Source organism: Chiloscyllium plagiosum, chromosome 34, assembly GCF_004010195.1.
Source record: "Chiloscyllium plagiosum isolate BGI_BamShark_2017 chromosome 34, ASM401019v2, whole genome shotgun sequence".
Taxonomy (NCBI): Eukaryota; Metazoa; Chordata; class Chondrichthyes; order Orectolobiformes; family Hemiscylliidae; genus Chiloscyllium; species Chiloscyllium plagiosum.
This window is the reverse complement of record NC_057743.1, coordinates 17,856,273-17,882,117: the sequence shown is the minus strand read 5'-3', so window position 1 is coordinate 17,882,117 and position 25,845 is coordinate 17,856,273. Positions and strand designations below refer to the sequence as shown.

General features: G+C 44.8%; 1 protein-coding gene across 5 annotated transcripts in view; it reads right to left on the bottom strand.

Annotated features, from left to right (window-relative positions):
• Positions 1 to 25,845, bottom strand: part of LOC122540243 (kazrin-like) — a 317,978-nt gene that overhangs the window by 184,560 nt on the left and 107,573 nt on the right. For 3 of the 5 annotated variants that reach the window (XM_043675660.1, XM_043675657.1, XM_043675659.1), the window contains one exon: positions 4,595 to 4,786. In XM_043675660.1, the coding sequence (XP_043531595.1) occupies positions 4,595 to 4,730 (136 nt within the window). In that variant the 5' untranslated portion in view covers positions 4,731 to 4,786. Of the gene's footprint in view, positions 1 to 4,594; positions 4,787 to 20,723; positions 21,599 to 25,845 lie in introns of those variants that run through there. The other 2 variants (XM_043675658.1, XM_043675662.1) reach the window with 2 other exon arrangements.

Below are 25,845 nucleotides of genomic sequence, written 5' to 3'. Positions count from 1 at the left end.
CTACAATGTTGAAATAACAAGTTTGCCATAGATTAATTACTATAAATATGGATGTTAGTTCAGCTCAGAGTCCTGGATTTGGAGGCTGGAAGCCAATTCCTAAGCATTACTTGAAGATGTCACAAATCACCCTCAATCTCTTCACAATATGACACAGTGTACTGATTGTCAGCAAAAGAAAATACAGAGTTTCACACTGGCAAAAGTTCCTTTCTTCCTTTAGCAATTATACAAAGTTATAGAGCCATACAGCACGGAAACAGACCCTTCAGCCCAACTTCTCTGCACCAACCAGACACTCCAACCTAATTTAGTCCCATTTGCCAGCATTTGGCCCATATCCCTCTAAACTCTTCCTATTCACATACCCATCCAGATGCCTTTTAAAACTGTACCAACCTCCACCACCTCTTCTGGCAGCTCATTCCATACACGCACCACCCTCTGTGTGGAAAAAGTTGCTCCTTAGGTCTCTTTTAAATCTTTCCCCTCTCACCTTAAACCTATTCTCTCTGGCTTTGGACTCCCCGACCCTGGAGAAAAGACTTTGGCATTACCTTGAGGGATTAGTGACCAGGACGCACACCATGTTCAATTCGCAAACTACACTCAGGTGACTGTTTCTGCTGGAAAGACCCATTTGGCTTCAGCGGCCTTGTTCTGAGCTAGGGCTGGGCAGAAGGAAGAAAGCAGCCACTTTTGCTAGTCCTGATTATTAAGAAGTGATCTCTGCTGTAGAAGCCATCTGAGAGAAGGATCAGGATGAATCAGAGTGCTACACTGATCCTCACTGAGGACTCACGCGGGAGCTGAGCTAGTGTATGCAGTGTGAGGCAATGCCTTCAGTTGGACAGATTGTTAACTGGATGGCCTAAAGCACATGGAACACAGAGAGAGAATGAGGAGGAACAGGGAAAATGACACAGCTATAACTTAATGTCAAATACGGCTGGCTACTTATATTTATTAATGGAAGTGCTATGCAGTCACATGGGGTTCATTGGCTTGTGTACACTCACATTAATCATGTGCAATGTTAAAGTGCTTCAGTAAAGCCAGCAAAGAAGCTTCCAAATGGGCCCGGGAGTCTTGACTCACTGTCACTCTGTGGCTCTCTGTGACAGGGTGTGGACAGTCAGCATATCCAGAACCTTCTGCAGCCTGCTGCTGGCTGCCACTGAATCACAGCTTGCAGCCGGGAGGAGAACTGAGGCAAGGGACACCCAAACAGGAAATTGCTGTCCATCTCTGTGACCCTATGCACCGCTCTCCAAGGTACCTGCACCCTCCCAGTCTGGTTTTAAATCGCATTGATTTTCACTCCTCCCTCACTTGTGACCATCCTTGCAATCATTTCGACAAAACCCTCCCTCTAGCTCTCTTTCTCACTTTTATCCTTTACGACACATCTCAAAACCTGGTTGCTGACCAAAGGTTTGGCCATATAATTTATGATCTAATACGTTCTAATGTCACTCACTATCATATTCTGCTTGATCACGATCCTGTGAGGCATCTTGGGGTGTTTTATTGACATAAAGACAAAGTACATTGAAATGGTTTTAAATGTTCTCTCTTCGTTCTTGAAGGCAGCAACTCTGCTGTGGGTTTTACGCTGTGACTTAATCCACCTCCCAGGGACAGTTATTACATGTAAACCTGGACCATGAGGGTCGGTTTAACCTTGGTACGACTGTCATGGGAACAAACTTTTAATCATTAAAATGGAGACACAGTGGCTCTGTGGTTGGCACTGCTGCCTCACAGCCTCAGGGACCCAGATTCACTTTCATCCTCGGATGACTGTTTATGTGAATTTTGCATATTCTCCCCAAATCTGGGTGCTCCAGTTTCCTCCCACAGTCCAAAGATGTACAGGTTGGGTGGATTGGCCATGCTAAATTGCCCATAGGGTCCAGGGATGTCTATGTTAGGTGGATTAGGCATGGGAATGCAGGGTTAAAGGAACATGCTGGGGGTGGGCTGCTCTTTGGAGGGTCAATGAAGACTCAATGGGCTGAATGGCCTCACTCCACACTGATGGGCTTCAATGATAATAGCCAAGCCAGATATGTTCCCACTCAATGTAAAGTGAGTGAGAATGGAGATCATGAATCTGCCTGATTTCTCAGCCCTTTGTCCAACTCCAGCAAGATGTAAAGTCCTGCTCCATAAACTACACCGAAGGTCATGTGTGTCGGCTGAAACAGAGATTGCAATCCAATTTGTTGCACAGACCTCACACAAGATGGTGTTGGGGCTCCCAGTTCTGTCCCATTAAGACCTTGCCGAGTTCCAAGACTGCTAACTTTGCTGCACTGCCTTTCAATTGAAGATTTTGGTCAACAACAGCTTAATACTGTAGCAGCTGGAACACTTCAGAAAAATTCAGCTCCTCATTAAATTCACAGACTGGTCTCTTGGCTGAACCATTGCAGTGACCCAACTATCCCAAGAATGTCTCCTTGAAGTGACAAATACCATCAAACTGGATTGCTCTGCTTTAAGGTTCCTGTGAAACCTTTTCTCTTTGTAGAAAAGGAGCAGATTGATGTGTGTGCTTTATGAGACATCATTGGAGATTAAAGGATCAGGCAGCTCTTGGAGAACTTTGAGTTATTCCCCCCCTCCACCGCTCCCAATCCTCCTGCAAGTGTTTGCTGAGATGTTGAGCTTTTACAGTGTCTGTACTAGGCAGCAAAGATAGAAATGGAGAGATATTGGTAACATCCTTCCAAACCTGCTATATCCCATGGCTGTTTACAACAGAACCACCATTTTCTACCCCTACTTTCCTCTGAAGGTCTGACTCATACAAGAGTTAGTTCTGCAAGCAATGAGTTCGTGGCCACTTTTCACATCGAAAACTTACGACAGATGGGGGAGGGGTGAAATTCGACCATGGGAAGCATCATAGCTGAACCATCCAATGTTTTCACGCAATGGCACGCAGGTAAACATACACTGATACGCAGACAGACAGACTCTCACACGCCATCTTGCAACTCCAGTTGACCTTTCCACCTTGGATTGTCATGTTGCTGCTCCCAATTTTACAGTCCCAGGTAAAATCCTCCATTGCAGCACAGAGACGAGAAAAGAATCTGCAGATGGTGTTCCTCGCTACACTCTTGAATAAAAGGAACTTCAGATCCCAGAGCAACAACATATATATATATACTGCCGCCTTTCAAAATTAAGATTAGAGTGGTGCTGGAAATGTTTCCTTACTGATGAAGGGCTTTTGCCTGAAACATTGATTTTCCTGCTGCCTGACCTGCTGTGCTTTTCCAGCACCACTCTAATCTCCAGCATCTGCAGTACCCACTTTCGCCTGGTCCTTCCAAAATTAGTTCATCTGAGTTTGGGCCGATCAGGTTAAGGGGCTTCAATACTGAAAAGTCACAATCACTCACAGTGGTCTCAGAATTACTGCCCTTTGTACCCTTCCTGTAGCTGAATTTACAGAGTAAGGTCAATGTTAGATCAGGGAAGCTACAGACAATCATTTGAGTCCAACAATCGAACAATTACCAACTCCCTGAGTGACAAGGATATTGTTCAGGACAGTTCCTGTTTTTACATTGTTCAGTGGTAGCATTTTCTTTTATTTACTCATGGGAGGTGGGTATCACTGGCTGGCCAGCATTTTATTGTCTGTCCCTAGCTGCCATGGAGGAGGCGCTGGTGAGCTCCAGTGAGTCACGCTGAAACACATTTAGAATCATATTTCTATTTGTAAAGAAGCGTTGTCACACAAGAGTGGCTCCAGCCAATATTCTTCACATCTTAAAATTTGTGTTTTCGGTTTAAACTCAAAACAAGGATCAGCAGTTGTCCCATTCAGCTTCATAACTTTGCAGAACACGCACCTCTTCACTTCTATACTCACAGAAGCCCTACAGTGTGGGAACAGGCCATTAAGCCCATCGAGTATACAGTGACCCTCCAAAGAGCATCCCACCCAGACCCAGCCCCTCTCTCCCTACATTTCCCTTGGCCAGTTCACCTAACCTGGACATCTTTGGATTGTGGGAGGAAACCGGAGCACCCGGAGGAAACCCACGCAGACACGGGGAGAATGTGCAAACTCCACACAGTCAGTCGCCTGAGGCTTGAATCGAGCCAGGGGCCCTAGCGCTGTGAGGCAACAGTGCTAACCACTGAGCCACCATGCCACCCTATAAACTGTTATATCCTCTCTAAAGTAATCTACTTCTTACAGGGAACTCAACCAAAGTGGCAGCTTGTGCAGTGACTGGACAGTAGCCAGGAGTGTGAACCCTGATACATTAGCCTTCACTGTCTCAGGCCGCTCAACACTGATACAGCACTTGGACCACTCCCCAGGCTAATGCTGCACTGACTCTTCCTATGGCAGGAACAGAGTTGGACGATCAGCCAAGACCCCAAAGAACATCAGAGCAGAGCCAATGGACTGAATGGCCTACTCTAAACCTATTTTCTTCCCTTCTCTATGGCTGGGAACCACACCCGAGTCTGTGCCCTCACCTGCAAATGGTTTGATGAGTTGAAAAGCAAATCTGGTTACACGTGAAGGGAGTGTCACACAAGGAAAATGAAGTCCACTCACCCTGCAAGGCCTCTTTGGCTCGGGCCAGCTCTGTCTCCTTCTGAGCAAGCTGCACTTTCAGCTCAGTCACCGAAAGGATCTCGGCCGATTTCCCGACATGGGAATCCTCCAGCTCCTTGGTCAGCATTTCCTTCATCTGGCGCAGCCACTGCACCTCCTCCTGGAGCTGGGAGACCTCCTCACGGAGCAGCACTGTCAACAGATCACACACACACAGCTCAGTATCAGACACAGGCAGAGCTCAAGAGAAGCACCGACCACCCACTCCCGTTCGACTGGAGAAACAGGCGGGTAGTTGGGGGGGAGGGGAGATTGGGAAAGGACAGACAAGAGAAAATCTCAACTAGTGTCTCCACCTGGAAAAAGAGACGCCACTTTCTCAATAACGGCTTGACATCAGCTGCATTCCTCCTCAACTGCCTCACACCCACACCCCTCTCTCGCCTCCCACCCCACCATCTCCCAAGGCACCACCCCCTCACCTCACATCCACTCCTCACCCACTCCCCCTAGCAAGGTTAGCAGAGCCAGGAAGGAGGCCATTCAGCCTACTGAATCTTTCCTGGCCCTTTCAAAGAGAAAACCAGTTGTCCTACACTACCCTGTTTTCCTTTGCCCCCTACTTCACCATAGCGTTTCCTCCTCCAAGTCTCTTCCTAGTTTGCATTTTGAACCCGGCTACTGAATCTGTACCCTCCAGGTGGTATGGACAGTACTGCTGCGCATTTGGGAATGGAGAGAAAAACATTTCAAATGGATCCACATGGCTCTCTCTCCATGTGTGGCCCCAGTAGGAATGCAGAGAATCTACCTAAAGGCCTGGGGTGCTCCTGACGTCACCAATTACTGACATACAAAGGGCACAAAGGTACAATTAGTACAGGATGGTGGGTGAGGTTCCTTTACCTCACGGTCCAGACCGTCCACATTGGCATCGGAACCAAACCAGATCTCAGCCATGAACGGTGGAGGTGGCCAAATGGATCCATTATTTTGAAAGTTTTGCTCTCTATTCCCAAATGTGGAACCAAAGCAGATCCAGTTTCTCCCTCAGACTCCATTGTTCTGCAGGCTAACCCCCTCCTTACCACTCGCCCAACACTTTGCTCTCTGTATCCTGACTCACACAAGCCCTGCTAACCTATGACCCTGGTTCTTTGTTCAGCAATGTGACCATTTTAAAAGTGATCATCCTGGAAATCGAATTCCACCATTTTCTCGCCCCTTCCCCATCCGTACAACTTTACCCGACCCCATCAACCTCCAAAATCCACATGCTCCTCCAGAAAATCCCGCATTTGGTCACATCTACTGTTGCCAAAAATCTGTTTCCCTCTCCCATCTTGAATGCATCCGAGTAGCGACTTAATTGAATGGTTCAGATGTGAACCTTCAGGGACTTACTCAAACCTTGCAGTCAACAGAATGCCAGTTACTGGATGTCAAACAACATGAACAGTTGGTGAGGTTTGAACAACGTGGCAAGGGGCTATATCAGTGTAAGCATTGATATGCAGTGTTAAAAATAATTCAGGAAATTTAAAGGGCAGTGCCAGTTGGGAGGGTAAGAAGGTAATCCAAGTCCCAGCTCCATTTTGCCTTAATCGTGACTGCATTGTCAGTAGGTCAATGGGAGGTGGCAAATGGAGTGAGCTGGACTGTCCCTGGTTGATACTGCCAACTATCAAAGGCTTTTCCTGCGGGAATCTTTGGATAAAGTGGAGAAAAGTGAAATCCTGAGCCTTCATCTTTTTATGCCAAAATGTCAGAACAAAACGTGCAGTGAGGAGAAATTACTTTTCGCAAAAGGCTGGAGAATCAGTGGAACTCACAACCTCACAAGGTCCTGGAATCTGAGACACCGAATAAATGTAAGTAGATGGGTGGATTTATAGTTAGTAACGGGTTGAAGGGTTATGCGGAGTGGGGAGGAAAGTGGAGTTGAGGCCAAGGTGAGGTCAGCTATGATGGTATTCAATGGTGCAGCAAGGCCCCCCTCCTGCTCCTCTGTTCATAAGTTCTTATAATACAGAAAAACAAAACAGCTTAGGAGCACCCAAAGAAACCCATCAGTCAGAGTCAGAGTTATGCAACATGGAAACAGACCCTTTGGTCCAACTCGTCCATACCGACCAGATATCATCACCAAATCTAGTCCCATTTGCCAAGACTTGGCCCATAACCCTCTAATCCCTTCCTATTCATGCACACATCCAGATGCATTTTAAATTTCATAATTGTCCCCAGCCTCCCTCACTTCCTCTGGCAACTCATTCCACTCTAGCACCACCCTCTGCATGAAAAAGTTGCCCCTCAGGTCCCTTTCTCCTCTCACCTTAAACCTATGCCCTCTAGTTTTGGACTCCCCCATCTCAGGAAAAGACCTTCTCTATTTACCCCATCTATGCCCCTCGTAACTTTAAAAACCTCAATCAGGTCACCCCTCAGCTTCTGATGCTCCAGGGAAAACAGCCCCAGCCTACATCGCCTCTCCCTGTAGCTGAAATCCTCCAACCCCAGCAACATCCTTGAATCTCTTCTGAAGCCTTTGCAGAACCAAGTTTCACAACATCTTTCCTACAGCAGGGAGGCCAGAATTGACCAAGTAGCAAATGTGTGGTGCGATATCAAACTAGATTTACTCACAAACCCTGTGGTTTCGATAGCGCACCTTGCTCTGAAATCACCTGTTGTATTGACACTTATACTTCATGAAGCAGCTGCCTTCAGAGAGACATTGAAATGTAAACTGCAGCCCAGGAACTCCCTCGATGATAGCTGTTCGAGTCACAGCTGTCGAGATGGCAATGGAAACAATAGCACCAGATTGAATAAAAAAGACCGGGACTGCAAGGCACAGGGGTCTTGGGAATTTTCGGCAAGTAGAAAGGTGTTTCTTTCAAAGGTTCGACACAGCAAACAGTGAGAAAAACAAGTGCTTGCCAAAGATTTACCAGTAACCAGGATCCACATCAGACCAGTTCCTATTAACTTTGTTTCTCTCCTCACAGACACTGCCAGACCTGCTGAGTTTCTCCAGCACTCTGTCACCTTGGTCTTAAGTTAGTGCCCTTTAATTCTGAGTCTGTGCCCTCAGGTCCTAGACTCTCCCATGAGAGGAGATATCCTCTCAGCATTTACCCTGTCAAGCCCGTTAAGAATCTTACATTTTTCAATGAGATTATCCCTCATTCTTCTAAATTCCAGTGGGTAGAGTCCCAACTGGTTTAACGTTTGCTCATAAGACAATCCCTCCAGACTAAAGGGCTCCCTCATCGGGGCATTCCCACCATCTGAGGTGTTAGTCTGATGAACCTTCATCGCAGTCTTACTATGGCAAGTACTTTCTTCCTTCAGCAAGGAGACCAAAACTGTCCACAATACTCCAGCTGTGGTCTCACCAAGGCCCGATGTAATTGTCTAGGAGAAAGTAGGGACTGCAGATGCTGGAGATCAGAGTCGAAGAGTGTGGTGCTGGAAAAGCACAGCCGCTCAGGCAGCATCCGAGGAGCAGCACCACACCCTTTGACCCTATGCTTTCCTAATTATTTGCTGCAACTCTATGTTAATTTGCAGTGAATTGTGAGCAAGAGCACCCAGTTCCCTTTTCAGCAGATCGATCTCGAAGCAGACATACGTTATGTCCAGTTAACTACATGTTTAAGACGCATACTCAGGTAAATAAGAGTTGTTCAATCCATAAGCTCACTAACAGCGCCTAGCACTCCCTCGCTTTCTCCTTCCTGATCATGCATCTCCCTAGGCCAAGAGTGAGTAACAGACAGTTTATAAAAATAACAGAGCCCTAATCTGTGTGCTTTCAGTGTGACAAGAACTGTGTGGGGGTGTAGGGTAAGGTTTTAGCCTCGTCCATTAAACAGGGCTGGGTTGAGTCAGATATTCAATGCACACCTCATTAAAAGTCGTCGGTGACATAATCCAGGTGGCTCACACCTTGAAAGTGGTGAAGTTTAAATCACGGTTTGTATGTCCAAATGGTGTCGTTTCTGACAGAGATTCCGGAGGCCAAGAAATGCAGAGTGGGGTAGCTGAGTTGGTGACACAGAAGGAGAGTACAGAGAAGGATGGAGACTGTGCGTCTCTGTTGATGTTTCATGCAGGCAAAAGTTCGCTCTGTTTCATCTCTCTGTAACCCAGTACGATATTCCAACAATAAACTGGGTGGGCAGATCAACTCCAATCCTCTGTAAATATTTGGTTTTGAATGTTCACGGCAAGCTCAGCTTTGTTGAAAGGTTTTCCCAAGTAATCACCTTTAATGTAAAGCGACACCCACGCACTCACATTGAGAGAGACTGCCATCTAAAGCTCGAGATGGATATCAGATTTCCCCAAATTTTACTCCTGTCATTTGCACCTTAGAAACTCAAAATAATTCAATGAGAAATTACATGTCCCTCCAAATCGGATGAATGGCTCAATGTCAGCAATTTCTCAGTGTCTGAACACTGCAGTTTTGGGACCTGCCATAAAATCTAGGCCATCACTGCAGTTAAGAAAAAAAACCCTAAAAGATTTGCATTTCTTGAAGCTGTGTGATGTGATGTGCTGTGCTGGGAGTGAATTACTAAATGCTGTGCTTTCCCAGCACCACACTCTTGACTCTAATCTCAGCATCTGCAGTCCTCACTTTCGCCCACTAACTGGATCTTCCTATGCAGAAGGTCACTGCTGTGTTGATCAACATGATGACTGCAGGTGCTTCAAGGCATTTGAGTGGCAAAATGCTTTCTGTTTCAATGAAAAACACAAATTATCCAAGATTTGTGGCCCATCCCCAATTTTCCCTGAGCAGAGTGGCTCTGCGGGCCATTTCGGAGAGCAGGTGGGAGTCAGTTGCACCGCTGCGGTTCTGGAGTCACATGTAGGCCGGACCAGTTAGTGATGGCACATTTCCTTCCCTAAAAAGGACATTAGTGAACCCAATTTTTTTTTAAAAACATAACAATCAATGATAGTTATCACTGTCACTTTTACTGGGACTTGCTTTTAATTCCAGGTTATTTCAGATATTATTCATCCAGACAATCACTCACTAGCCCTTACTTCAAACCCAAGGCCCTGTGCCTTATGGTAGATTTTGTTTTAAATGGAGAGATGGGGGTAATGTCGTTGGACTAGTAATCCAGAGCCCAGACTCATCCCCCAAGTTCAAGGGTTCAAATCCCATTACAGAAGCTGGAGGAATATCTGCTCAATTAATACAGGTGGAACAGAGAGTTAGTCTTGGTAAATGGTGACCATAGTATTGATCAACTGCTATTAATAAAAAACATTTGATTCACCCATATACTTTAGGGAAGGAAATCCACCATCCTTACCTGGTCTGGCCTCCATGTGACTCAAGGGCCACAGCAACATGACTGAGGTTTAATTGCCCTCTGAAATGGCCCTCACAATTTAACAGTTCAAAGGCACTCAGATAGGCAACGAATGCTGGCCTCATCAGGGACACCCACATCCCAAAGAAGAAATAAAACTTCTAACTTCAGAGGCATCACAGTCCGGTCTCCAATGAGCTCAGTCTCCATGGGGTACGGGGAGGGGTGAGAAAAAACAAAGTTGAGTTCATACTTGTCATTGCTGAGCACATCCTGCTGGAAGGAGAGTGGGAAAGCTGGGTGAGGACAGCATATGGGGTGGTTATTCACCAGCAGTGCTCCTACAGTAATAACCTGCCTGGGTAATATGGGTCATTGCACTTAGGGACAGCAAACAATTATCAAAACTAACAGGACTCCACTCTGAAGTGTGGAGGATGGAACTGTGCTTTGGACTGACCCGAACAGGAACCCCTTCATTGGCCCCACAGCAATCCCATTCTCATGCTCAGGATTTCAAATCCATTCTGAGTCTGGACCCAATGTAGTCCAACTGAGTAAGGGAGAAAATCTATTGCAACACCTCCTGATACTTCACTCCTTGGGAGTTACAGTCACAACGTACATGGTTATAGATCACCAGAGGGAAGGACATGATGCCCCCGTGGTCACTGGTTTCAGAAAGATCCACGCCAGAGTCTTTATGAGAGAGTGCCAGCCACACAGCAGATAGATCATTCTCAAGTTCCGGCTATGGATACCTATGTGCCAACAGTACAGTCATTGGCACATCACATCTCCAACCCACCCTACCTAAGCAGCTTGGCTGAAGGGGTACCCCAGAGCTTATAGAAGTGAAGGAGTTACAGTAATTAACAGCAGAGGATAAAAGAAGTGTTAGAGAAATGTATTCTTTATCTTTAGGTTTCACTTGTCTTTGTTTGTAGACCGTACAAACTAATTTACAGAGGCATGTCATCTGCACCCTACAATTTCTCTCATTTGGCTGCAATTGCCCGATCTCTAGCATTTATATGTTAACGTCAAAGTCTTGTTTAAAAAAAAAGTCTTCCAGTGTCTTTAATTTCCTACTTTAGCAGCTCTCCAACTTCCAGCTCACTGTCTCCAATATTCTGATTTGCTTTTGTGAATCCTACTCCACCTTAAGTTATTGTAGAGCCTTTAGCAATGGTGTTTCAGTGTTTTGAAATCCAAAACACAGATTTGTCACATTGTTCCTCATTTTTTAAAAACTGCCTCCACTATGCCTGCAGTGATATGCTAATGTTCCTGCCAAGTGGCTGTTTGAAGCTTCCATTTGTGAAGCAGAAAAATTGTTGACAAAAGATGGCTCACATGCTTCAACTGGGAATTAAATTTGGATCCACAACAATGTGGTTCCATAGCTCGTTTAACATAATAATCTCAAGTGCATTGATTGATGTAATGACTGTTGACTTTGAGTTGGGAAAGAGGTGATTTGAAGGAATGATGGGAAGCTGAATGGAAGAGGGAGGTTTTCAGGTGGTTTGTAAAAGAGAGAAAGGATGATGGGGACTTATTTCTTGACAGGCTGTTGAAGGCTTCTGCTACCAATTAACATGCTGGGTTGGAGTATACGCACATAAATCAATGCAGAGATCAGTTGGAGGCCATTAAGGGAATCTAAAGATGAGGGGAAAGATCTTGTGGGCGCAATGAGTTAATGAAGAGGAGGATAACCTGGATGATTTGGAAGCATAATCGTGCCTGAAGTTTGGTCAATTGCCCTCTTTTTCAATAATGATACAGATTTCTTATCAATAATTCCATAAATAGAGATCAACTACAAAAGCTGAGACTTGATCAGAATGTTGAAAATGGGTCAAACGGCCTCTGTGAAAAACAGTGAACATCAACTTGTACTTATTGTGCCTTCAACATGTCCCAAGGTGTTTCACAGGTGCATCATCAAGTCAGTTTTGTTAATTAATCACAAGCTATAATTCAGGTAGGTGGCTAAAGTCTTACAAACAGAAGTTAGGAGCAAAAGGAGACCATTCAGTCAGATAATGGTTGAACTGATTGTGGTCTTAATTCCACACTCCCATCTATCCCAATATGCTTTGATTTTCTTTCCAAAAGAATCTACCTCCACTTTAAAAAGATACAGTGACCCTGCGTCTGCCAAAGTTGCGTAAACTTTGAGAGGAAAATTTCTCAATATCTCTCCTAAAAGAGTGACCCAATTTGAAGTGTCTCCTCGTTCTGGACTCAATTATGAGATTAGCCATCTGGCTCTTTCAGGTGTGTCCTAAAGAAAAATTGTTGACAAAAGATGGCTCACATGCTTCAACTGGGAATTAAATTTGGATCCACAACAATGTGGTTCCATAGCTCGTTTAACATAATAATCTCAAGTGAATTGATTGATGTAAGTAATAAAGAAAATGCAAGTAATAAATTGCAGAGATTTAGACAGAATTCCAGAGCTGCAGGCCTATGCAGCAGAGGGAACAGCCAGAGTGAGGACTCAGATCTCTCTGTTCTGGCCCTGAAAGGTTAACTCTGATTTCCCTCCACAGATGCTGCCAGACCTGTTCAGTTTTTCCAGCAATTTTGGTTTTTGTTCCCTCTGTTGCAGCATTCTGCAGTTTTTCCCCAGTTGAACAATATTCAGCTCTTGTCCTTCTGCCAAGGTGTATAACCTCACTTCCCACACTGTATTCCATTTCCCAAATTTTCATCCACTCATTCCAACTGCTTGTATCCTCCTATAGACTGCCATCCTCACAGCTCGCCTTACTCTGAAACATGGTGGTAGTGTGTTCACTTCCATCATCCAATACATTAATACATATTGAAATAATTGCAGCTCCAGCACAGATCCCTGTAGCATTCCCCTGATTACAGGTTGCCATCCTGAAAATGCCCCCTTTATCTCAAATCTCTATTTGTTCATCTTGGTTAGCCAATCCTCCATCTATGCTAATGTACCACACACAACATCATGGGCTTTCATCTTATTAATAAATAGTTTTCTGTGCAGTAACAAATTGAATGCCTTTTGGAAATCCAAAGCTTCAACATCTGCTGGCTCCCTTTTATCCATCCTGCTTGTTCCTACCTCGAAAGCATCAGCCATGATTTGCCCTTCACACCACTGTATTAACTCAGCTTGATTATATTTTGTAGTTCTAAATTCTCCAACAATGCATCCTTGATGATGGACCATGACATTTCCCCAATGACTTGTGAAACTAACTGGCCTATCGTTACTAGTTACTGCGTCCCACTTTTTGTCCAAGGGTGTTACACTGGGAGTTTTTCAATCCTCTGGGGCTCTTTCAGAAACTTAAAGATTCATGAAAGGTTACTACTGTCTCGACAGCTACTTCCATTGAAATCCTAGAATGCAACTCAGTGGCCTTTAGTCCCATTATTTTCTCTGCAACCTTTTCCCTATTGTTAGTTCCTTGAGTACCTGGTCTACTTGTAATGCTATTGGTACACTATGCCATGAAGACTGATGCAAAGTATTTATTCAACTCCAATGCCATTTCCTGACTCCCCGTTACATTTACTCCAGCCTCACTCGGAGTGATTTATGATCACTTTGACCTCGCTCTTATATAATTAAGGAAGGTCTTACTGTCTTGTTTGTTTGATTATTAATTGTTAGTTTATTTTGCCTTCAGTTTATTCTGCTTGGTAATAGTTTATTGGCATTTAAAACTGTCCTGATCCTTGGGTTTACCACTAATCTTGGCCATCTTGCTTGATTTTCTTTTAATTTCATACTATCCCCAACTTCCTTGATCAACTATGATTGATTACATCCTCCCTCGAATCCTCCTTCCTCACTGGGTTATATTTTTGCAGTAAGTAATTAACTATTTTCAACAGTGATTGTTCATCAATTACCTTTTCTGATAAACCTCTTTCTGAGACCACCAAAATTGGTCAGTGAAGAAGGTTATCACAGATTACAATGGGACCTTGATCACATGGGCCTAGGAGTGGCAGATGAAGTTTAATTTAGATAAATGTGAGGTGATGCATTTTGGTCAGGCAAATCAGGGCAGGACTTACACAATGCATTGATTATAGAGGTTAGAATGCCATATAAGAGCTGTACAGGACATTGGTGAAGCCATTTTGAGAAAAATGCATTGAATTCTGGTCTCCCTGCTATCAGAAAGATGTTGTTAAACTTGAAAAGATTTAAAGGCATGTTACCAGGATTAAAGGGTTTGAGCTATAAGGAAGAGGGGCTGACTAGGCTGGGGCTGTTTTCCCTGGAGTGTTAAAGGCTGAGGTTTATAAAATCACGACGGGCATGGATAGGGTGAATAGCCAAGGTCTATTTTCCCATGGTACAGGAGACCAAAACTAGAGGGCAAAGTTTTAAGGTGAGAGGGTAAAGATTTAAAAGGGACCTTAGGGGCAGCTTTTTCACACAGAGGGTGGTGCATGTACAGAATGAGCTGCCGGAGGTGGTGGAGGCAGTGGGTACTACAACATTCATTTGGGAACTGAGTGGGTACGTGAATAGGAAGGATTAAAGGGGGATATGGGCCAACTTCTGGCAAATGGAACTAGATCAGATTAGGATACCTGGTCGGCACGGAAGAGTTGGACCAAAGGGTCTGTGTCTGTGCTGTACCATCTCTATGACTCTATAACTCGAGTTTCTACAATCAGACAAATTCCCAGAATCTAGAATCAAGGATTTGAAAAGTGAGTGTTTTGGAGATTGTGCTTTCACTGATTACAAGTTTCTAAAATTCCTTTATTCTGGAACGGTCAGATTAGATTGAAAATTAGCAAATGTAACACCAATGTAACAGAAAGTAGGGAGACAGCATAATACAGGAACTACAGACTAGTTTACCTGACATCAGTCACTGGTATATCCTGGAATCGCTTATCGAGGAATCCTTAACAATACACTGAGGAAAAGCACGGTGTGATGAGAACAGGTTAACATGGTTCAAGGAAAAGGAGACATTTATTTGTTTTGTTGAAGATATAACTGGCAGGAAGATAAAAGGGGACCAGTAGATGAAGCATTCAGCACTTGGGGTTTTGAAGAATATTAGAAAAGGCACCATGGAAAGACTAATACATTGGGTAAAGGCCTGTGGAGTTGAGCGGATTTATTAGCATGGATAAAAGATTGGTTGACAGACAAGAAGCAGAGAGTAGGAACAAGTGGAGCATTTTCAAGATTTGCAGGATGTGTTAGTGATCTATATGACAATATTGATGAAGAGAGGCAAGCGTATGGCATGCTTGCCTTTATTGGTCCGTGCTTTAGCGTAGGAGTTGAGAGGTCAGGTTGCAGGTGTACAAGACATTAGCGATGTCACTTTTGGAATACCACACTCCATTCTGGTCTCCCTGCTATAGGAAAGATGCTAAACTTGGAAAGGTTGAGAAAAAATTTACAACAATGTTGCAAGGTGGGAATGCAATCTGTGTGAAGGACACAAATACGCAAAGATGATAAGGCACGTGATTAGACAAAATGATGAGAGATGGAATAAGATATGGGGAGGTGCGAAGTGACTCACTTTGGGCATAAGAATACAACAGCTGAATTTTTTTTTTAAAAAAGGCATGAAACTTCAAAATGGCAATGCTCAGAGAGACTTAGATACATTGATATATAGAACTGAAAAAGGTTAGCATGCAGGTACAGCAGGCAATTAGAAAGTCAAATGTCACATTGGCCTTTATTGCAAGGGGAGTAGAGTGTAAGAATAAAATTTCTTGCTACAGCTTTACTGTGGTTCAGTCAGATCACATCGGAAATACGGTGTGCATTTTTCCATATTTAAAAGCAGAACATACTTGTATTGAAGGCAGCACAACATAGGTTCACTGGATTGGTCCCCGGAAAGATGAAGTTAGGTTTATGTTGTCTGCAGTTTAGAAAACCAAGATGTGATCTCATTGAAGCATTGAGATTATGGAGATTGTTTTCACTGACTGAGGTATCTGTTCCAGAATTTGGGGCCAATCATTCAGCAATGAGAGGAGGAAACATTTCTTCACTTCCAAGGGTTGTGAATGTTTCATTATTGAACATATTTACGGAGGAGACAGACAGATATTTGAAGTCTTTGAAAGAATTGAGAGGTATGGAGCGCTGGCAGAAAAAAGTGAAGTTCAGGTATGCTTTGTATTATGGGCCATACAATCCATTTCTTATAATCATAATTTCTTGGGGAGAAACATCAATGAAGGGTTGGACACAGCAGTCTACGGTGCAGGGCTCAGTATCATAACTCAGGCTAGATTCTCGATTGGGTCTAAATTACAGCAAATACCCTGATTACCTGGTACAGCGATTCATCCATTTGTGTGTGACAAAATTACCTGGCAAGCACCCTCAGCCCAATTTTCCCCAGTGACCCCTGCTCTTTATTCTTTTCCCTTGGACATCTCCGAAACATCTCAGTGTACAGTTACAAGTCAACCACGTTGCTGTGGGTCTAGAGTTACATGTAAGCCTGGGAGTTACATGTAGGCTATGCTGGCTAAGGTTGGCAGATTTTAAAAAAAAAAATCAATGATAGTTGTCACAGTTCCTGGCATGAACTTTTAATTCCAGATTTTAAATTAATTGCCACGGTGCAATAGGCTGGGCCTTCAGATTACTAGTCAAAAAGTGTGGTGCTGGAAAAGCACAGCTGGTCAGGCAGCATCAGAGGAACAGGAGAGTCGATGTTTCGAGCATAAGCTCTTCATCAGGAATGATCCCCTTCCCTAGGGAGACCGAGTGTATAAACCTGGTTGATACTCAATTTGGAAAAATCAAAACTCACGAATGTTCACATTGACAGTGGTCCAGGTGACTAATAATGTGCACAGTTAAAGCCACTTTATGCAGGAAGTTAATTCTAATTGTCCATTTGAGGGTCAGAAATCCCAGCTGCAGTTGTTACCCATACCACACATGTAGGTAGTGGTTTTGTCATCCAAGTCATACCAGACTCGAAATGTTAACCCTGTTTCTCTCTGCACAGTTGCTGCCGGATCTGCTGAGCTTTTAAAATGTTTATGGATTGACTATCCACTGTCATCCCTTTAAGTAACATTCCCCAATTTATCATAGCCAGCTTATATCACATACTATTGTAGTTTCGTTTTTATTTAGATTCAGGACTCCAGTCTCAGAATCAACTACATTGCTCTCCATTTTAACAAAGAGTTATAGTATATTATGGTCATCTCTCCAGTATTCTCTTAGTGAGCTACGTTGTGGACAGATTGCCACTCCCTCCTTGGCATCATGTTATAAGTCGCCTGTAAATGCAATGACGGACCCCACTGTGGTCTCTAGAGGATCCTGTATGCAGATACCATCCGAGTGTGGAATGCAGATTCGTGCTGATGCTGTCCCAGAATTTAAGTTGTAGCAGGGTGGATATTGTCCCCACTCTTTCAGGTTGACACCTTTAGTGTTGCCCTCAGGACCAAAGATAACAATACAAGAGACAGCAGAGCAGAACATGGCACAGGTTTCAACCTTTTTAAACCTCACTCGACAACATCAGCTGCCGCTGCTGCAAACAACAAAGACTTCAGGGCAGAGCTTCTCAAACCCCTTCACCTGCAGACCACTAGGTTGGGGTGAATGACCCATACACCACCTACCAGTCCCATTGCACCCTTTTCTGCCTGCCATAAGTCAAAGTCTCAACAGAATTGATGGGAACTTATGGAAAATACAAGTATTTCACTGCTTTTTGACTTCCAAATATAATACATTTGTGCATTTCTTTCCTTAAATATTCTGAATAATGCCAGATGCAGGAGTAGGGACATTTTCATATTATAAACATTAGCACAAAAGAACATATTTAGTTGAAACATTCTAATGTCATTAAATCATCACCATAACTTTCTACTGAGAAACTAAAGATTAACACACGTGTATGTAAAGTATAACAGGAACATAAATCTTCCTTATGAAATTACACTGCTGTTGATCATTCTCATGACCATTCATTTCCCCCACATCTGGGAACTGGTTTGTTTGCAGGTCACCCACAAAGTGGTAAGGCTGAGAGCTGGGGTCCGTTCTCTCGAATGGCCTCAGCCATGTCATTACGTACCAATGACCTCCATTTTGAACCAACCCATGGACCTTATGGAGCCCCCTATGGATGACGAGCCATCTTCAGACCACATTATAAGAACAATGAGAGATTGCTTGCTTGTCTGTGGACAGGACAGAGGGGTCCATTAGGACTACATGAGCTCAGTGAGGTTGGAACCTCTCCGACCAAAACATCATTCTGCCCAGCACATTTCTCCAACTGAGCCAATCAGAATCAACTGAACCTTTTAGAAAGGAACAGTGTGTGCTCAAGTCTAATGAGAAAGCTTGTAACAATCTCGCTCTGCTGATAACCTAAACCCTGGCGCACAGGGCTTAGTTTATGGACTTGCACTGATGGACATTCCAATTAGCTTTTTGGTCCCATGTACTCAAATGAAAAGTGTATAAGTCGCCACTGACGGCACCATCTTAAGTACAAGGGTCCCTCGGTACAGCTTCTTCAGTTACAGGTCGTAGAAAAATAGAAGAGTAAAAAGTCCAGCATTGCAGAGTTTAGGAATAACTTATAAAATTGAGGAAAAGAAAAACCAGTATAATACAATGATCTTCCAACCCAGTCTATGCTAGCCTCTGGCCTCCAGTCCAAACCGGGTCTTGACTCCAGACCCTCATTGGTCAGCAGGAATCATTCTGGGAAAATGGACGCTGACTGTGTGTGTTTCTCCCTTTCGTGGACATGGTGTGGAACATACTGTGGGCCTATGGTCCTGACACTTAACTCTATAATGTGAAGCTCCTCATTGGAAAGGCAAATTCATAACTTCTACTTACAGTAACTACTATTAATGATCAGGAGTCACTTATTTTGTGCTAAAATGAATTGTCATGAACATAAAAGTGAGTGAGAAATTATCTGATACACTCCTCAATAATTTCAATTCATAACAAACTACTTTCCAGCTGCTCATGACCCTGTACTCTTACACAACAGCTTCACAACAGGATGAAAGTGCCTCAGCACAATGGCCAGACACACACAAGTCAATCAGCAAACAGGACCAGAGTCCAAGGTACTTTTAGTAACGGGGCCATCACCTCAGCTCACCAACAGTGGCCCAATCTCCTGCAGCTTGTAATCGGTTAACCCTTAAAAGTGATGAGTTTATTTTGGATCAACTTTCTAAATCAACCTACCCAAAGTTATCATTACACACCTGTGGAGCAGGTGGGACCTCAACCTGGGTCTCCTTAGCCATTATACCAAAGGACCAAAAAAACAAATTCCTGGGAAAGCTCAGCAGGTCTGGCAGCACCTGTGGAGAGAAATCAGCATTAACCTTTCGGGCCTAGCAGCCCTTCTTCAGTCCTGAAGATAACTCTGCTTTCTCCCCACAGATGCTGCCAGGCCTGCTGTGGTGTTTCCCACCAATTTCTGATTACCAGCATTCACCGTTCCTTCAGTGTTTTGTATATTACAAACCCCACTCCTTCGAAGGGTAAACTAGCTGCAGGTAATTCTCACACCCTGATTAAACCACAGGAACAACTGCATGTCAAATATTTGAAAAGTGGCGAAAATTCCCCACCACTTCAGCTTTTTTGCAGAGCTGCGTCTTGTCAAGATTTGAAAACGTACGAGATGCTCCTTTCTATAAGCCAAATATTAATCAGGTTCTCTGCGGATAATCTTGAACATTCCGGGTGAGCAGTGGTTACCACACCCACCTCCTACTGCCTCACGTGCAAGTCTTTTTAATCTACCTGTTTGGGGATGTTACTTACTGCCGTCCTCTGAAGCAGGTGGCACTTGAACCTGGGCCTCCCGGCTCAGAAGGTAGGCACCTGACCACAGTAAGTCATGTGTAAGCTCAGACAATGAATATCAGGGGACTGCTTAACCACTTACGGCCTCACACCTAAACTCAGTCCTCCTCATCACACACATTCTTCCATGGGAAAGGTCACCGGACAGTGATCAGAAATAATAAAAGGTCAATCATAAGGACACGTTGTACAGACCCTAGATTGATTTCCCAAGAGCGTAGAAGATGGGGAAGTGGATCTAATCGAAGTGTCCAGGATGATTAAGAGAATTGATAGGATCAATGGAGGGAAATTGTTTGGGGGGGGGAGGGGAGACAGGACAGGCAGCACAGCCTCCAAATTAGACCCAAGCTGTTCAGGGGTGATAGAGTCAAATTGTTGGGAAGCACTGTTTCACACACAGAAATCCCCAGCTCTCCCCCACAGCAAGAGTTTTGTTCAGAGGAGAAAAGAAATTGTATTTACATAGCACTTTACACAACTGCCAGATGTCTCAGAATGCTTCACAGCCAGCAAAATATTTCAGAAGTGTAGTCACTGCAGGGAAATTAAAGGATTAAGGAAAGGTCAATGGATTTAAGCTACTGGCTAGCTCCGGGCTGGGGGGTGAGAGCAGAACGGGGGGCTACTTCTAAACCAAGACAGAGGAACAGGCGATTCCAACAGAATTCTCCTTACTAACTCCAGCCCGAACCCAAAATCGTTAACGACCTTTTCATTGGGAGGGAGGGAGAGGTGTTGTTGGGAGACGCAAGTTCACAGTCGGTGAGAAAAAGAGGTCAAACGAGTTTCCGACTGAGAGGTGAAGGTGGGGTGGTAAAGACTTGAACCCTGGCGACCTCTCTCCCCCCCCCCCCCCAGGACACACACACAGAGTCAGAGCAGGAGAGACACTGAATCCCAGACCCACCTCCAGCCCAGGGTCAGCCCGCTGCCTCCAACCTGTAAACACCGGCAAACACAAAACAAAACCAGCCTCCCCGACACGAATCCTCAGCACTCACAATCCTCCCGGTCGGATTTCATAGCCAGCGTGGGGTTGGAAGCTTGCTCCTGGCTCGCTCTCTCTCTCTCTCTGCTGTTCCTCCCTGATCAAGAGGAAACTGGTTGAACTTTACCTGCGCTGGCAGGAATTTGACCCCTCACCAGGTTCCTGTTCTCACAACCATGATGTCATGGGAGGCGGTTGATAAAGTTTGCTGCTGAGAGATTTTCCTCTCCCTTTTCTCTCCCCCCAGCACAGATTCTCCAGTCTAGTATTACACACAGGGACCTGTACTAGTTGCAGCTGGTACCTGGGGAGGGGAGGGGAGGGAGGTTTGAACCCACCCCCTCCCCTTTCAGAGCTCTCTGTTTTCGTGCTGGTAATCGGATCCCACAACCTGTTTCTTTGTCTGAAGTTTCCAGGCTGTTCCTCAGCCAGGTGAGGCTGATGGGTTCTCACAGACAGCAGTCCGCAGGGTACACAGGTAGCTGCAGTCACCCGCCGCAGCCTCTGCACTGACACCCCCCCCAGTCCCTAGGACCCCACAGCACAGCTATGGTGCTGCATTTTTTTTTGTTCGCATTCTGCCTGCTGTTAGACTGAGGAATGCAGCTCATTCATTTTGGCAGCCGGCTTGCTGGCCCAGGACTTCTGGCTAAGTGTGTGGGGTTGGCAAAGAGCTAAGCATCAGGTGGCTTGCCGACACCCAGTGTCTGGGAAATCTGAAATAAAACAAGGCTAATCTAAAAATGGACTGCATTGACGTAGCGCCCCTCCAGCCGGAAATTGCGAGGTCCTTTTGAGATGTAACATCCACGGTGACGTCAGAAATTGGAAAACTAATTTGCATCCTGCAAAGTCAAGTGAGCATTGCAGATGCTGGAGATCAGAGTCAGAAGTGTGGTGCTGGAAAAGCACAGCAGGTCAGGCAGCATGGAAACGTCGATTCTCCTGCTCCTGAGATGCTGCCTGACAGGCTGTGCTTTTCCAGCACTGCCCTTTTTGATCCTGCAAAGTCACACACAAAAATAAATAGCCAGAGGGTCGTTTCTCTTCATGACCTGGACAAGGTCAGAACTCACACCACAGCAGGTTATGGTGCATCAGGTTCCCTTGAAATCACAAGCTTTCGGAGCGCTGCTCCTTTAATCAGGTTAAGTGCGGACAGGCATACAGGCACAGAATTTATAGCAGAGAGATGTGGTTAATGACATGGTTGAGGGTTTTTATGCAATGATTGGTCATGATGTGGAATGCTGAGAGTGTAGCGGGGGCAGATTCAATTGAAGCATTCAAAAGAGACATCTGTTGTGAAAAAGGCATACCCATACAGCATGGAAACAGACCCTTTGGTCCAACTCGTCCATGCTGACCAGATATCCTAAATTAATCAAGAGCCATTTGCCAGCACTTGGGCCACATCCCTTTCAACCCTTCCTTTTCATATACCCACCCAGATGCCTTTTAAATGTTGTAATTGAACCAGCCTCCACCACTTCCTCTGGCAGTTCATTCCATACATGCACTACCCTCTGTGTGAAGAAGTTGCCCCTTGGGTCACTATTAAATCTTTCCCCTCTCACCTTAAACCTATGCCCTCCAGTTTTGGACTCCCCCACCAGGGAAAAGACCCTGAGTATTCATACTGGACTCAAAATATTATCTCTGTTTTCCTCTCCACAGTTAAAAATCACACAACACCAGATTTTTAACTTTGTACACCCCAGTCCAACACCGGCATCTCCAAATCATTCCTCTCCACAGACACTGCCAGATCTACTGAGTTTCTCAATAATGGGCTGACAAGTGGCAGATGGAGTTTAATTCAGATAAATGCGAGGTGCTGCATTTTGGAAAAGCAAATCTTAGCAGGACTTATATATACTTAATGGTAAGGTCTCAGGGAGTGTTTCTGAACAAAGAGACCTTGGAGTGCAGATTCATAGCTCCTTGAAAGTGGAGTCACAGGTAGATAGGATAGTGAAGAAGGCGTTTGGTATGCTTTCCTTTATTGGTCAGAGTATTGAGTTGGGAGGTCATGTTGTGGCTGTACAGGACATTGGTTAGGCCACTGTTGGAATATTGCATGCAATTCTGGTCTTCCTATCGGAAAGATGTTGTGAAACTTGAAAGGGTTCAGAAAAGATTTACAAGGATGTTGCCAGGGTTGGAGGATTTGAGGCTATAGGGAGAGGCTGAACAAGCTGGGGCTGTTTTCCCTGGAGCGTCGGAGGCTGAGGGGCGACGTTATAGAAGTTTACAAAATTATGAGGGGCATGGATAGGGTAAATAGACAAAGTCTTTTCCCTGGGGTCGGGAGTCCAGAACTAGAGGGCATAGGATTAGGGTGAGAGGGGAAAGAAAAAAAAAGAGACCAAAGGGGCAACATTTTCACATAGAGGGTGGTACGTGTATGGAATGAGCTGCCAGGGGAAGTGGTGGAGGCTGGTACAATTGCAACATTTAAGAGGCATTTGGATGGGTATATGAATAGGAAGGGTTTGGAGGGATAAGGTCTGGTGCTGGTAGGTGGGACTAGATTGGGTTGGGATATCTGGTCAGCATGGACGGGTTGGGCCGAAGGGTCTATTTCCGTGCTGTACATCTCCATGACTCTAAATGTTCTGCTTTTACATCAAAAGAGAATTATATAATTATTTTAGAATAGTTACAGCACAAAAAGAGGGCATTCAGCCCGTTGTATCTATACTGGACCTCAATGCATCAAAAGGCTATTCCATGTCTTTTCTCTGCACATCTTTTCTTTGCACATAATAATCAAATTTCTTTTGAAAATTTCTGTTGACTCTGTCTCCAGGACACACTCAGCCAGTGTTTTCCAGATTCTAATAAAAACAGAAAGTCACCATAGCCCTAACAGATCATAGGGCTGCTCTCTCATTAGAGAGAGATGACTGCTGGTGATGTTTAACCTGAAGGTCACCACATCTCAGACAAGGGAGCGTTTGAGAAGGAGAGTCCTTCATAATAATCTCAGCCAATGTGGGAACTGAACCCACATTTCTGGCGTTACTCTGCCTTGTAAATCCAGCCAACCGAGCTAGACAATTCTGAAGAAGGGACTGGAAGTGTAAACTCTATTTTCACTCCACAGATGCTGCCAGGCCTGCTGAGTTTCTCCAGAAATGTATGCTTTGCCTGAGCCAGATCCTAACCACTCACTGCGTGAAAAACATAATTCCATGTCACGGTTGCTTCTGTTTGTGAATTATCTTAAATCTGGTTCTCCAGCTTACCACCAATGGGAACAGATTCGCCCTCTCTAATCTGTCTACATTCCTCATGAGTTTGACATCCCTGTCAAATCTACCCTCAACCTGACAGGAAAACAGTTTAAATATTCCAATCTTCCTACGTGCCTAAAGTTTCTCATCCCAAGAACCATTCTTGTAAATCTTTTCTGCTTGTATACCTTGTAAATCTTTCTGATACCTTCAGCTCCTCCCTGAAGTCTGCTGGACAGAATTGGACCCAATGATTCAGGTGAGACTTAAGAGAAAAAAATTGCTGGGCCACAGAAAGCAAGCAGACCAGTAGGATTAGGATAGCTGGTCTGGCAGAGGACACATGGGCTGAAAGGCTTCCATACTCTCACTAGTATCCTTACGTACAGATGAGGAAGGACACCACTTCGACTGGGACAACATATCCATCCAAGGACAAGCCAAACAAAGACATGCATGAGAATTCCTAGATGCATGGCATTTCAATCGGAACTCTATCAACAAAAACATTGACTTGGATCCCATTTAATACCCCCTGAGAAAAAGAAACGGAAATGATGTCACCACAGGAAATGACATCACTAACCCAAGGAAACCTAAACACACAGATAGAAAATGGGCCATGCTACCTGTGCTTCGCCCGAAGGCTCACTGATGATGTTACCTAGTATGGTGATGAAACGTTTGACAATAAACCTTCCAGCTCATTGAGCAAACCTACATCCAGAAGGCTTCCATGTTAACCTGGAGATAGGAACATCCAAATTAGAAGCAGGAGGAGGCCACTCAGCCCCTCAGGCCTGCTCAGCCATTCAATAAGATCAGCAGGCTCATAGTTCCTTGAAAGTGGAATCCCAGGCAGTATACTGAAGGAGTGTTTGGTATACTTGCATTTACTGGTCAGTGCATTGAGTGTAGGAGTTGGGATGTCATGTTACAAATGTGCAGGACATTGGACACTTTTGGAATGCTGTGTGCAATTCTGGTCTCCCTGCTATAGGGAGGATGTTGTGAAACTTGAAAGGGTTTAGAAAAGATTTACAAGGATGTTGCCAGGGTTGGAGGATTTGAGCTATAGGGAGAGGCTGAATAGGCTGGGGTTGTTTTCCCTGGAGTGTCAGAGGCTGAGGGGTGATCTTAGAGGTTTATAAAATTATGAGGGGTATGGATAAGGTGAACAGCCAAAGTGTTTTCCATAGAGTGGGGAGTCCAAAACTAGACAGCTAAGGATTAAGGTGAGAGGGGAACAATTTAAAGGGATCTAAGGGGCAACTTCTTTATGCAGATGGTGGTGCGTGTATGGAATGAGCTGCCAGAGGAAGTGGTGGAGGCTGGTACAATTGCAACATTTAAAACATATCTGGATGGGTATATGAATAGGAAGGGTTTAGAGACATATGGGCCGGGTGCTGACAAATGGGACTAGATTTATTTAGGATATCTAGTCGGCATGGACGAGTTGGACCAATAAGTCTGTTTCCCTTCCCACGTGGTTAAAGATGCCCTCCAATGCATCTCGTCCACATCTTGCCCCTCCACCCTCAGACCCCACCTCTCCAACCGTAACAAGGACAGAACCCTCCTGGTGCTCACCTTCCACCCCACCAACCTTCGCATAAACCAAATCATCTGCCGACATTTCCGCCACCTCCAAACAGACCCCACCATATTTTTCCCTCCCCACCCCTTTCCGCCTTCCGCAAAGACCGTTCCCTCCGTGACTACCTGGTCAGGTCCATGCCCCCCTACAATCCACCCTCCCATCCTGGCACCTTCCCCTGCCACCGCAGGAATTGCAAAAC